Source organism: Coptis chinensis, chromosome 9 (genome assembly GCF_015680905.1).
Source record: "Coptis chinensis isolate HL-2020 chromosome 9, ASM1568090v1, whole genome shotgun sequence".
NCBI lineage: Eukaryota > Viridiplantae > Streptophyta > Magnoliopsida > Ranunculales > Ranunculaceae > Coptis > Coptis chinensis.
In genome coordinates, this window is record NC_141464.1 from 42040176 (window position 1) to 42055378 (window position 15203).

At 35.1% G+C, this 15203-nt stretch overlaps 1 protein-coding gene across 1 annotated transcript; it reads left to right on the forward strand.

Moving 5' to 3' along the window:
* The first annotated feature begins 215 nt into the window (after nucleotides 1-215).
* LOC147476093 (NADP-dependent D-sorbitol-6-phosphate dehydrogenase-like) lies at nucleotides 216-14752 on the forward strand. Its single transcript, XM_086585629.1, has 7 exons — nucleotides 216-348; nucleotides 9915-9959; nucleotides 11872-11966; nucleotides 12070-12187; nucleotides 12350-12482; nucleotides 12761-12980; nucleotides 13077-14752. The coding sequence occupies exons 1-7, from the start codon at nucleotides 216-218 to the stop codon at nucleotides 13251-13253; spliced, it is 921 nt and encodes a 306-aa protein (XP_086441755.1). The 3' UTR covers nucleotides 13254-14752.
* The last annotated feature ends 451 nt before the right edge of the window (nucleotides 14753-15203 follow it).

Sequence of the window (15203 nt, forward strand, 5' to 3'; positions counted from 1 at the left end):
GACTCGGCCCATCTCACCATTGATATCCCGGTGCTACATCCTGCCACTACAGCAGTGGTCGTCCTAAAAACAAAGAGGAGAAGTTTAATCAGGCACATTCTTCACTAAGAAATGTAATTGAGAGAACATTTGGTGTCTTGAAAGCAAGATTCAAGATATTGAAGAAGATAGCTCCATATAGTTTTCACACACAAGTTCAAATTGTTGTAGCATGCATGGCGATACACAATTTTCTCCATTGTGTGGCCATTGATGATGATGATCGATTGTTCAAGCGATATGAAAAAGAAAATGTGACTATTCCAGTGAGGTCTTCAATTAACTCTGACAGACCAGAAGCACCACCAAGTATAAATCATACATTTAGACCCGAGGCACATGAGTACTTGATCAACTTGCGTGATCAAATTGCGGAACAATTGTTTAGTGGACATATATGATCAAGTTTACAAGAGCCGCACTTTGGAGTTACTTGTAATGTCATTTAACTTGGTATTCAGATTTTATGGATGACCTTATGGTTATTGAACTATTATTTATGTTTATATTTTTAGTATTTTTTTTTGTAATCTCATATTACTATATGAGTCTTTTAGGCGTCAAAATGTTGAATAAACAAAGTAAATTCTATCAAATATATTTTTAACTCTTTTGTTTTATAAGTAATCAAGTTAGTGTTTAAAATAGATTGCAAGGGTAAAAATGTCTAAATGATTTATATTCAGCATTCAGAGTCAGGTCATTCTGACAAAAAACAAACATGTTTTTCTGAGTTCAGCATTCAGAAGGTGGGTCATTTAGCATTCAGCATTCAGAATTCAGAGGCTCAAAAAAACAAACGACCCCTAAGTCCAAACTAGTGAGTTTATTTCACACATTCTTCCACTGAGTTAACCGAATTAACTCATTCTCTTCCTCAATTATTTTTCATTTAAAAAAGCTAAATCACTAAAGTGTTAACTTCAACACCCAAACACAGTCTCCATCATAAGAAAAGAAGATTGCCCAACGGTCACATGACGACACCACTAACCGCTCCGATTATTGGCGAATTGCCAAAACCCGATGGTGAATTTTTTTTGAATCGAGTTGTCTTTAAATAAAATTACCTTCACACGTTGGATCCAATAAATCAGATCTAAAAACAATAAAAGTTCAATAACTATAGGTTCTATTTCAGTGCTAAACATTTACAGTAGTAATGGGTTTATCCTCATTAATTCCTTTGTAGGTTTTTGGCTCAATTGTTAGACGCAAAAAGTGAAGAGCTATGCAGATTTGATTCAATGCTCCAATTAATCTCTAAAAACATGAGATGAGAGGACCACTGTAATTTTTCTTTGTCCTAGTGTTTACATGCACTTGCACATATTTCCATGTAACCGCTCAAAAAATAGTATTTGGTAGTAAAATGCAAATAGGCACGTGTTGCAACAAGTTGCTATTATATACACTATATTATATAAGTAGTTTCCATGACATCCATTTGTAGTGGATTGATAATGTAACCAATTTTACATCTTTTTGTTTTGGGTTTATTAAGCACAGGTAAATTGGAGGCAATACAATCAGATGCAATACAATCACATGCCACTTGCAATTTGGTGCACCAAACCAAACAGAGCAATCTTTTTTTCCCCTATAATTAGTATTAATATAACCTTCAATCTTAGTTGGTTTACATGTCATTATCTACTTCACTTTTAAGAAAAAAAATTTATCAACACCAAATATGAAAAATTGTGACGTCTGTTCAACTGAAATTGAAAGAATCACCAAATCCAAAAAAATTGAAATTAAAGAGAGGTTAAATTAAATGAAAATAAAAAAGTTCACACACCAAACCAAACCGAAAAAGTTGACAAATTGGATCAACTGAGTTGAGAGTTAGTTTTTGTTTTTGAGGATTGATTTCTTTATTTTACAAAGTTTGACAGAGATGGGAAGAAAAAAAGAGAAATTAGCCGAATGGGTTGGGCGGAGTAGGGGGCTTTGGACCCAATATTGAGAGAATTGGTTATAAGGACTTTGAGGCCCAGTCCATGTTCCAATCACTTGGACTTCAGGTTTTCAAGCCATGCATGCATGGAACAATTTAGAATTTTAGACACATGAACTGGGAACATGTCCAAAGCTGTACTGGTATGTCTAGAAAACTTTTCCAAAAAGTTGTTCAGTCTCAAGCGTGGTTTCAACAACGATCTCATTCTAAGGTTTAAGATAATTACATTATCCCCAATATCCAACAACATCCTATTTCTAAGGTTCAAGACAATTACGTTATCTCCAATATTCAACTAATTATATGCTCAAGAGTAAACCTATCCACTCACCGTACCATACAAACTATATAAACAAAATTATTTAGGTTGTTGTGAAAATACCTATGGATCTTGGTTTTTATAGTTTTGTAAAGTGAATGGATAGGTTTAAGAGCATAGAGTTAGTTGGATATTGGGGATAACGTAATTGTCTTGAACCTTAGAATTATGATGTTGTTGGATATTGAGGATAACGTAATTGTCTTGAATCCTTGAATTGGGATGTTGTTGTTACCTTATATGGTCTATCAAGGGTAAACATACACGAGAATGAACGTGCTTTCCATTTGGAAAGTTTTCTAGACATGCATACATCTACAACTTTAGAAATTTATTCGCAAGTGCATGAGAGCTTGAAAGAGAGATGCCAGTGAGAGAGAACCAAATTTATAAAAGAGAGATAACGAGTGACATAGAGAAAAATATAGAGAAAGTAAGAATGAATGAGTGAATAAAAGTGAGAGAGAGAGAGAGAGAGAGAGAGAGGGAGGATCGAGGAGAGCGTGAAACTGATGGCAAGAGCTTTAAGCTAGGGGAGAGGCGGCTATTGTGAAATGAGAGTGGCGAGAGAAGAGAGGCGCAATACTTGGTCAAAGTTGGTGTAGTTTTTGGACCATTTTAATTTTTTCAAGTGGAAAGAATTTTTTAGGTTGTTGTGAAAATATATAGTTATAGATCTTGGTTTATATAGTTTTGTAAGGGGAGTGGATGATTTTACTCTTGACCATAGAATTAGGTACGGTGGATATCGGGGATAACGTCATTAACTCTAAAGCCTTAAAATTAGAATGTTGTTGGATGTTGGGGATAACATAATTGTCTTGAACCGCACACACGAGAATGAACATGATTTCCTTTTGGAAAGTTTTCTAGACATACTCCTACTATTTTGGCCTATTTAGACATCCACCCCCAAAACCAAGTTCCAATTGCTAGAACTTTATTCTCCAAGTCCATGAGAGCTTGAGAGAGAGAACCAAATCTATGAGAGAGATAACGAGTGAGACAGCTACCGCAGATCAGATGTGTGCCCAAACAAATAAAAAACACTCAATTATAACCTCTAGGAACAACACCATTTGGAACTGGCCGGAGTATGGAAAGTCAACTTTATTTGAAAGAAATTATGCGTGTTAATTTATATTGTGTTATGAAATCCGTGGGTCTATATGGATGCCCATCATTGAGCCGATATGGGACACCTCCTCATATGTGTTTATCTTGGTAATCCTGGTATCTTGGTGTTTATCCTGGTAATCATTTATCTTGGAAAGGAGGTTACCTAGTTATATATAAAGGTAACCTCCTCCCATTCAGATATACTTCAATCAATAAGATTTCTCTCTCTCTCATTCTCTCCATGATTCAATCTACTTAAGTTATTGTGGTGTTCTCTCTAAGGCTATTTAATTCTAATACGTTATCAACACAAAGACTCTAGGAGCTATCAACTTATACCATATTCTTCTACTCATCATCTACTACACAAAAGCAAAGGTACGAGAACACTATTTTTTTTTTTTTTACTAAAGCAGTTTTGGTTTTGTGCTTCGATGAAGATCTTCCCATAGTTGGATTGACCCGAAAATTTATGGTAGATGCGTAACTCATGAAATAACAACATATCAAAATTTTAGAAAAATCTAACAGTTAAATCGTTGGAAATAAAATAAAGAACGTTACTGTTCATACTTGATCTATGATTTCAATTTGAAATTTTCTTTTCTTTTTCTTTTGTTCTTTCGATGTATACTCTTGAATAATGATGTAGACCCTAAAGTTCTACGATATATTTGGAACCTGAAGTTCCAAGATCTATTTTTTTAGGAACCTGAAGTTCCAAGATCTATATTTCTTTTTAGGAACCTGAAGTTCCAAGATTCAAATTTTAGGGAACTTGGAGTTCCAAGATATATATTTCTTTTTAGGAACCTGAAATTCCAAGATCTACTATATATCTAACTATGAAGAAACAAAGTCAACAAGTGGAATCTGAGTTCATAGCATTAGACAAAACTGCTAAAGAAGCAGAATGGCTTCGAAATTTCCTAGAGGATATTCCATTATGGTCTAAGCCTGTTACGACCATGTGTATATATTGTGATAATTTAGATGCTACAACAAGGGCTAAAAACAATGTCTATAATGGGAAGTCAAGACATATAAGATGCATGCATAATACCATTAAGCAATTGCTTTCTAATAGAGTTATTACTCTGGACTATGTAAAGTCAAAGGAAAACTTTGTGGATGCGCAAACCAATTCAAAGGGTTACAAAAAGAGCAAGTGATATTTACATTAAGTGGAATGGGGCTTAAGCCAATTCAATGAATCATCCTGGCAAAAACCTAACCTAGTTGAAGAAAATCCTAAGAACTAGGTTCAATAAGCTGGTTGGGATAGATTCAAAGTGTTGATAAGCACACTTTTCCTTTTCCTATGATGTATGTGTGATTTCTATAATGATGTTAAGGGTAATTAATTACATTTAATGATGCTTATATCTTGATAAGAGGACCGAGTATAGCAGGATACTCTATAAATAAGTATCACCTATGTGAGAGAAGTGTAGGAACCGTTATTTCAGAATGAATATTTCTTCAAACCGTGAAAACCATGCACAGCGGAATTAATGGTTCTCACGATTTTGGATTGGAAAACATACCTGTAAATCCGACTTCTTGATATCTCTGAGAATCCAATAGCTATGAATCTGAATCAACAATCAACCCCTTGATCTTCTGTTGTATTACTTTTAATAGATTGGATGTTGTGTGGGCAATGATCTACCAACCCCCTTCTTTCTCACAAAGCTAGATCCAATTTTTTATCTATCTTTCCTTGTTTCTCTTTTCAATCCAGTAAATAGTGAATTTCAGCCAGGAGAGAAGGGATTCTATTTATAGGCTACAACAGGGACCATGAGGAGAAATTAGGGTTGGGCCTCCTGACGGGCTTGGGCTTCCCATGTTCACCCAGAACACACGGCCTAAGTCCGTCAATAAATGGCTTATTCCACTAAAGGTCATTGTTGCACTACCGCCCTAATCCCAAATTACGTATCAGCGTTTATGGGCTCCATATTATATGCTCGTTGATCTCCCCGTGTTTAAGATATCGAATGCCCATTGATTAAGTCAAGTTACTGACAACTACATTAATCAACTTCTTATGTCCTTGAGTAGTAGCACTCAACCTCATTGTCATGTCAGAATAAATCCACCTGCAGGGTTTACATGACAATCTTTTTGAGCTCCTCAAAGGGACATCATCAACCCGACTTCCTGCGGGTCACGGATTCCTTTTATAATCAACATCACACCTTACATACAATGTCATTACCCAATCCATCAAGTTTGTTGATTCACAAATGAATCTCACTCATTGATGATTTAAAGTAATGTACAATGCACATAAGTGCCCGTTATTATATCCGGATTAAGAGGACAAGCATCCATAATAACATAGGCATTTGTTCTCTTATATAGTCAGTATAAAGATAAACAACCTCACTTGGTCATGTTCAATACATACAAAGTGTACTAGTGTAATCCTATAGTCAAGATAGACTAAAAGCAGATTATACTACAACCGTACCAATGGTTTGTCCAAATCCATTTAGGTTGTTAACATTTACTTATACTTTATAAGAAACTGATGATATGATCTTCTGTGTGTCACCACACACCATATCATCTACAACATAAAGTATTAGACACATGCATATAACTAATAACATATATAATATGCATAACATTTGCCCATATGATTCTCATTCAAAATATAAAGAATTAGAGTTAATACAAAAGTAATGTTTTTAGTATATAACCCTATCAAGAAGAAATCGGGTCGCTTCTATAAGAATGGGAAGGCTAAGTTCTTTAAAGCTCTCATGAATCTAGGATTTTTTCATGACCAAAATGAACACAACCGTATGAACCTAAATGGTTTTAGTTTAGTGGAGGATGTATGTTGTCTTGGTTTACACTAACAGTTGGACAATTCAAGACTTAGTTCACTGATCTACCAAGTATATCCGATGTGCATTCACTATGGTAGGTTCAAATCCAAAAGACACCTCTCCCGATGCAACACTAATCTACCGTGTACTCTCTGTTTTTGTTGTCATGCATTGGCTTTCTATTCATGTAGGGGATGGTTGGAAAATCTAAGTGTGAATAGAAATTAGTCCCATATCTAAAAGATTGTGTATTTGAACAACTTTAAGAAGTTGGTCTAGTGGTACACATTCTAGAATTCAAGCTGGATTTGAATGGTTCAAACCCACTCTCCAACAAAATAGACATATGAATACATTGAATATATATTCTATGCTTGTATTATTTTTTGGATAACTGCCATTCTCTTTTATGTTCTCTTTTATGTCTGTTATAAAACTCTTTAAACATTGTCTTGGAGGGACATGTTTGAAGAGACAAAGTGACTTTTGGAACATACATGGTGGCTATTTGAAGAGACACTTTCGTTTTATTTAAACCCTTGTTTTGTTCATTCAAGTAGGTTAAAAAAATAACTCTTAAAAAGAAAATACAAACTTTTGAGAGTAACAAAAATGTCTATATCTTTTTTCTTTGTTGATTTTTGAAGTTTCATTGAGAGTACAAAAATCCATTAAAAGGTTCGCTAGAGTTTCGAAGTTGTGGTGCTATGATTTCGAAGTAACTGATTGTTGTATCATGGAAAGACGACACTTGAAAAATTGTGAGCACTCGGACATTGGTAAAATTCGTCTTTAGAACATTGTATTTGCAATCCTCAATCATCAAGAGTAACTCTTTTTTTATTGTTATTTGTTTTATTCTATAAAACATCATCTTTTTTATTCATACAATTATCTATAAAGTTTTGTTTTGTTCAATTTTTCTATATTGTTGAAGTGTGGTTCCAACAGTTACCATTTTCGAAAGTTTAGTATCAGCGTCAATGCTTTGTAATTCTTTGGAGCAGGTACTGCTGATCATAGTACAAAATATCACAATAAATATCAAGATTTCAGTAAAAGATATGTAAATATCATGATATGCTTAGAGATATATACAACTACAAATATCGATAATATTTATGATATTTACGATATTTTAGGATATATTGCGATATTTGGAGATATTTTGTGTATATAACAATTTTATTTAATATTTATCATTATATTTTAAATAAATATAAATTATATATCATGATATATCAAAAAATATCCACAATATTTATCGATATTTTGGATATATCCACGATATTTGCATATGAAACAATATCAAATATCTCCAAAGAGGAAGATGTATCCACAATACATATCCATAAATCAGGAATCGATATTTTCCCATATCCTGATATTTTGTACTATGCTGCTGGTATGCATTTTCATGTTTATCTGGATAGTAAGTTAGTCTCGGGGGCATAATGCTCTTACTAGCGTTTCTACAGGTGTATCTCTATTAGTAAAGTACATCATAATTAACCTGGCCTTTTAAATTAGACCAGCCTTTTTACTACCACCAAATACCCCTAATGAAATATAAATAAAAATTATTCAATGTCTTTAAAAAGGACTATTTCGTCATTTACATTTTTATTTCTATTTATACCCTTCAGTTACAACACACTCACAAAGGAGTTTTATGTAAATTCAGGTCGAAAACCAAATCCACGCCTATATTGCTATATTGAAATGTACGCAGTTAGTCTTACCATTAATACCCACTTAAATGCCATTAATACAGGGTCTTAAAAACAATCCAAAATTTTTTGTTCTTTCAACTTCCCCTCCTTTCTTCCAATGTTTGGTTTTTCAGATCTTGAGAAAGACTCATTTGTATGTACAAAGATGACACAGTAAGGTACCATTTTTTTTCCCACTCCTCATTTCTCGACCCCAAACACTCTTATCTCAAATTCCCACCACGAATCACTCTCCTCAAAACATCATTTCACATCAACACACCAACTCATTACTCACCTTTAACTTTTCTCCTCTCACTCTCCACGACACATTTTAAAGGACTTGATTCTGACCCCAAAGAAACATTCTTTTCATGGAAATGTAGCTGTTTTTAAGGAAAAGAGGAGTGTATTGGCGGTGGTGATGTTGGGTTGGTTAGGAGCTGATAAAAAAGTCATATGAAGTCGTAACAGTACTGATTTTTGTTTTATGCAAGGACTGGGGATTTTTTCAAGTGATCAACCACGATGTACATTCTGATTTACAGAAACGCATTGAATTAGTAGCAAGGAAGTTTTTTGGTTTGTCAATAGAGGTTTGTCAACATAGGAGAAAAGGAAGGTGAGTAGAGATGAGGAGAATCCGTTGGGATATTATGATACTAAGCATACTAAGAATGTTAGAGACTGGAAAGAAGTTTTCGATTTTACAGTTTCCAATCCAACAATACTTCCTGCTTTACATAACCCTGAAGATCATGAGGTGCAAGAGTTGAGGAACCAGTGGCCTGAATATCCCCCTGAAATTAGGTAATTTTGTTTCATTTTGTTAATTATCTTAGTTCTGGAGAATAACAAACTCCAGAAGATAAATCTTTGATGAACTTAATTAGAGACAGTGGTTGCTAGAGTGTGATTGTGTGTTATTGTAGACAGGACTTTGGGCATTTGATTAGCAATGGCCAGGTTAGGGTTGGCCCTGACGCCATTCATAGGAATGGCGGATTTCCTTTATTTTCTATTCAGTGTCGAGCAATTCTTTCTTTCTTTTTAAGGGTGTGGCTCATCAGTATACCTTGCCTGTCTCTAAGAGGCCTCCCTATACCTCATCCAGGGAGTGGGTTGAAAGGACGACAACATTCAATCCTGCAGGAAACTTGCGCGTGTGGCTCAGAGCGTTTAATGAGGCTAGCTCGGAATACACTAAGAATAAATCTTTTGTGCCGGTCATATGATCATTGTTATGGTCAAGATAATGTACAACTACTACCGTATGAATCGAACAAAGAATCGCTTATTCAAATTAAGTATTAGCTGATGAGACTTGGTGGGTTCACATATTCAAAGATGAAATGAAGCATTATGATAACGGGTGTGTGGGAATCCGAAAAGCCATTTACCCCGTATTTGAGCCCCAATGCGGCAAAGTGTTAGACAATTACTCTTAACACTTAGTCTTCATTGCATTGAGAATGTACCTAGACTCCTATACCTGATCGTCTAGTCTTAGGCCCAAATCCGTTTTTTCACTCCTCCCCACTGAATGCCGTGTCTCCCTTGCTATAATAAGAACTTACCATGGGACAAGGAAACTCCATTGATTTATAGATGAATAACCAAGTTCTGATTGCAGTTGTGATAGGCTTTCCATCTTATGGTCTTAAACAGATCAATTTGATTTGCATTTAATAAGTTCCACTTGCCAGTACTCACCGTTCTATGTTATTGCTCTTCTGGTAGTCTATTTTTTGTTTCTACTTTAGTTTTACAGTCATCTGAACCTGGAGTAAAACCATGCTCTGTTTAGTCCTCTAAACCGACATTGCATTCTGCTCAGCTTTCCCAGCTGAGCCAAATTTGACATCTAACAATCCTCATTAGTACATGCAATTAACTGACTTTTTAAACTATTGAAACAGGTTTTGGCTCACATCGTGTTGCGTTACTTGCACTTCGGAGTTCGGGTAAGTTCCTACTAACCTCTCTTTACAAAGTTCACTAGAAAATTTTATCATTGAAAATTGCTTCTAAATTAACGTAGTTGTATGTTTTCGTGATTGTGTTTTCAAAGAGCACCACAAGTTGTTGCCCTCAATATAGGATAATATTATTTCCTGATATTATTTCAATATAGGATATGCTACATGTCCTCTTGGTCATCTGAATATGCTTAATCATAACACTACATTTGAACTAATTATCAGTTTCTAATTGAGTAGTTGAAGGAAAACAAGTAATGAAACACAACTAGGTTTACTGCAGCTCACGTGAGGCTAAAAAACTAACACTAAAAATACGAACAATGCACTACGCGTGCGCTCTTATGTATTTAATGTTTCTTATGACACCAGACAACGAGATATGATATGTTAATTATTGCAACTTCATATTCTGATAGTCTACGGACGATTTATGCTTCATCGCTATACCAGATTTAGAAGATCTACATAGATCAAGAGCCTTAATCCTAATGTGTGTTTACCATCTTTGGCAAAAGCTCTTCTATATAACATTTGGCTATCATCTGAATGTACAATTGATTCATTATAGAATATGTATAAGACCATTTATTATACGGAAAAACTATACTCTTAGTTAGTTATTTCAGACATACATTGTATGTGGTCCAAATAGGCTATATATAGGCAAGCCACAATAAACATATCATGCCTTTGGAACCACTATCATGTCTTTCATTTAACTATAAATATTGCATCAGAGTATGCTTTCAAGCAAACTACCACAACAATAGGTGTATTTTATCACCTACAAATGATTGCGTACTTTTTTTAGAAAATTTTAAAGGGGGCTCCTGTAATTACTTCAGTTCTAACTCAATTAGTCTATTTTTCAGGAACTAGAAAAATTTATGCCAACACTGCCATGTATCGAGGTTCGATTCATTTAAGTGAATTAAGGAGATAGACTCTGACAAACACAAATAACCATACCAACAACATAAGGATTTATAGTATTGTATGTCGTTTCTCCCCTTAGAGACTGATTGTTCTTAAGCACCGGTGTAGCAGACATTGGAAAGTCTTCAACTCCAGCAGAGATTCTGATTCAAGTTCAGTAGACAAGTTAGTTATTTCCTTCCTCTTGGCAGCTCTTATATAAACTTTTATTGTTTATTTGTCTTAGAAACATACAGTACACTTCCCTTAGGATTCCCAAAGATTACTACCGTGTGTGGTGCATATATATAGGTGCTTACGTGAGGAGTTTGCCCCTCAATACCATGGAGCCATATATTTTACGTCTTAGTTAATTTATCGTTTGGAGGAGATTATTACATCTTTAAGCTAGGATATATTTTTCCCAACTCCTACAGAAGTTGATACAGAGGAGCTTGGTTCTGAAAAGTTGGACATATACTCTGTACAAAGACAGAATTTCATGCTTTTCAACACCAAGTAAACTAAACTTAAAAGGACACACATAGATCCATCCCGTTTCTTAGTGTTTCAGCAACTAGACCGCGAACAAGAGCAGCAAAATTCCCAACAATACAATGTCAAACTTAATTGTGTTGTGTTGTGTCTATACGTGCAACAACATGATTTAAACTTCACTAACTTAATTTGAAGGCGGAAAGGAGAATTTTTTAAGCTTTTGTTTCATTTCATTTCCTTTTAACCAATAAGAATAGAGTTCAATGATTTCCCCATAAATAGCCAATTTAAACCCATGGTGCAGGAGTTATGGCTACCATACGTATCTTTGTTGGAGGCTAAAACACATTCCGGTTAAATGTTACAATAGTTTTTATGCTTGGTTGATTCCATTACTACATGTTAATTAGGTTCCACAGCTATGCGTACTTTTGCTGATAAATTGCTAATCCTACATCATTATGCCAATGTTTATTTGCAGCTAAATATCAGAATGAAGCAGAAGTAGGGGAAGCACTTGCAGAAGCTATTCAAACTGGCATTGTGAAGAGGGAAGACCTTTTTATTACCACTAAGGTCTTAAAATTGCACATCTGTTTTAGTTAACCTTTTAGTTCTATGTTTATTTTGTTATTTGCACAAGGGTGACTGTGCTTCCCTTCACTTCGCTCTGTTTCAGCTTTGGAATTCAGACCATGGACATGTTCTAGAGGCTTGTGAAGATAGTTTGAAAAAGCTCCATCTAGAATATCTAGATTTATACCTTGTCCATTTTCCTATAGCCAGCAAGTTCACTGGTAATTCATTCTTTGCCATTTTAGTGTCCATTTTGTCTTTCATTACTTCTCCGATAATTCAACTATATCCTGAAGCATATATATCCAGAATGTTTCAATTCCTTAGCAACGCGATGATGTTATTGGAATTCTAATGCATTTCTTATCTCCAAACTAATGTAGGCATTGGTAAAACTTCAAGTGTTAAAGATGAGAATGGTGATCTTGACATAGACACAACAATATCACTTGAAACCACCTGGCATGCGATGGAAGGTCTGGTTTCAATGGGTTTGGTCCGCAGCATTGGAGTAAGGTAAACGTAAACCAACCCTCTTCAAATGATAAGGAGGGTTTACCCAGAGTTATTATCCAGCCTGGTACCGTAAGTTCTAACAGAGTAACCACTCAACCTACTCTAAGATTTTTAGCTTAAGCTCGTCATTTTTTCGTAGACATTCAAAGGTGAGAACCACTCATAGTCTCTGCATGTCATTGGTGTTCAAAAGTTGGCTTGTGTCTTGTTGAGCTTTCCTTAAACCGACGATTATATTGTCTATCGACTAATCTATTATTAACAAATTGTACGTGCAGCAACTATGACATCTTCCTTATTAGAGATTGTCTAGCTTACTCGAAGCTAAAGCCTGCAGTGAATCAGATAGAAACACATCCTTATTTTCAGCGTGATAGCGTTCTTAAATTCTGTCAAAAGCATGGGATATGTGTTACAGCACACACTCCTCTAGGTGGTGGTACCGCAAATACTGAAATGTTTGGTTCGGTGTCATGTTTGGACGATCCAGTGCTCAAAGTACGCAAATTATTCCTATTCAAAATTAACATACACTTGCAGAAAGAGTCGCTTTTGTTTATCTAATTGTATACATCATGTCCCTTGAACTGGCAGAGACTAGCAGAGAAACATAATAAGACCGTAGCTCAGATTATTCTCCGTTGGGATATCCAGAGGAACATAGTTGTCATCCCAAAGTCCCAAGTTTATCAATATATCAAATATCCTGACTACAACCATGCAAATTTTCAGTGCCAAACAATACGTCAAGAATCAACATATGAATTGTAAGCCCAATATGAAGACACAATTAAATATTTTTGTGTCTATAAGTAAAAGCCTAAACATTATATACTCTCCCCAAAAAAACCAGCTGATTTTACAAAATAAACAAAACAATGCCGATAAAAAAAAAAGATAGAGAGGAGGTATTTAAGAAAAAACTCACAGAAAGAACGACTCTGGAACACATTGTTGCAAAAGGTACGGTGGCTGCCATGCTGCTTGATGGCTGAACTTGATGGATGAGTCCTGGGAGGGTTTAGATAATGATAGAATCTAAGTGAGTTTTAAAAATGATTAGATATGGACGTCACTGAAGTTGCTCTCCAAGTACTCGAAGCTTTTTGTACCAGTTTGGTCATATGGTGGCGCCCCTTGGTTCGTTGTAGAACTGCCCAGCTTATCTTCGGCGGAACCTTACACATTGTAGATTTCAACTGATTTCTGATTAACTTTCAGCTTAGAACGGATCTGACGTCAAGTGCTATTTGTCACTGCAACGATCCAGATACGGTTTGAGGAAAGTACCCGCAGCGTTTTCAACTGCTATGGATGTCACTTAAATTGATCTCCACGTCCCCGCCTCAGCAGGTGTGCTTGACAAAGGACCTCAAGATTGACACTTTTAAAGAGTTGATTGTTAAGTCGTGACTCCCAGCAATGGTTAAGCACAAAGAAATTGGTGCTTCCATATGACGAGTCATACTTTCTTAAGCAGCAGAATTCTTGGTGGTGATCATAGACTCTGTGTAAGGCTCTTTTCCTCATTGAATGTTCTTTCAGTTTTGTAATGAAGTTGGTTGACATTTGATCAACTGGAAAAAATTTATCAGCAGGTGTGTTTGACAAAGGACCTCAAGATTGGCACTTCTAAAGAGTTGATTGTTAAGTCGTGACTCCCAACAATAGTTAAACACAAAGAAATTGGTGCTTCCATATGACGAGGCATACTTTCTTAAGCAGCAGAATTCTTGGTGGTGATCATAGACTCTGTGTAAGGCTCTTTTTCCCATTGAATGTTCTTTCAATTTCGTAATGAAGTTGGTTGCAGTCAGGAGAATTTTTCAATGACCCAAAAAATTTATCTCAGATTAGTCATCCTTCATATTTTTTATTTGATATATTGATAAACTTGGGACTTATTAAGATGTTTGACCATTGTTGCACGCTTATACAATTGATGTTGTTTCGAAGAACTTAAAGCTTAAGTATCAATAGTGATCGCTTTCCAATATACTACAAAAAAAAAAAAAAACCTAATGAGAATCAGCCCTTTTAAGAATTGCTTTTATATAGAAGGAACTGATTCACCATGCAAAGGAATTCCCTACATATAATTCCTAAACACAGGTGTTAAATTGATATTAAATAGAACATTTTGTTGTATTGTTTTTCCATACATCTTTTCAATATGAAGTCTGCAATTTTGTTCCTGTCGTTTGACGAGGTATTTTGCTTGCGACACATGAAATTTTATTAGCTGGTGCTTCTTTGAATTTATCTATTAAGCATACCTTTATCATCATTTTTCATATAATGACAAAGGATACCTTATTTCACATCACTAACGATAAACAGTTATTGAATCTAGCTAACAAAATTAATACATGCTAATTTTCTAAGTAGTTACGAATGGTGATGGTCCGAGAAGAAGGCAAGATAAAGCTAGCAAAGGTGACTCGACTTCACCAGAAATAGATTAACAATAGAACTCCAATGGATGACCAGGTATGCTATTGTTTTCCAGGTTATCTATACCTTTACCAGTTAGATCTTTAAATTTGTCTTATTTGTGGGCCTTTACTTCCCATGTTTTCCATTATGTTGTGATTTCCCCTCTCAATAACGTTTTAAACGGGTTTGTTTCCTTTCAGTAGTGTTCTTGACATTTGTTTTAGAGCATTATGATATGGATATGGATATGGATATGGGTATACATACAAATAAGAAAAAACATAA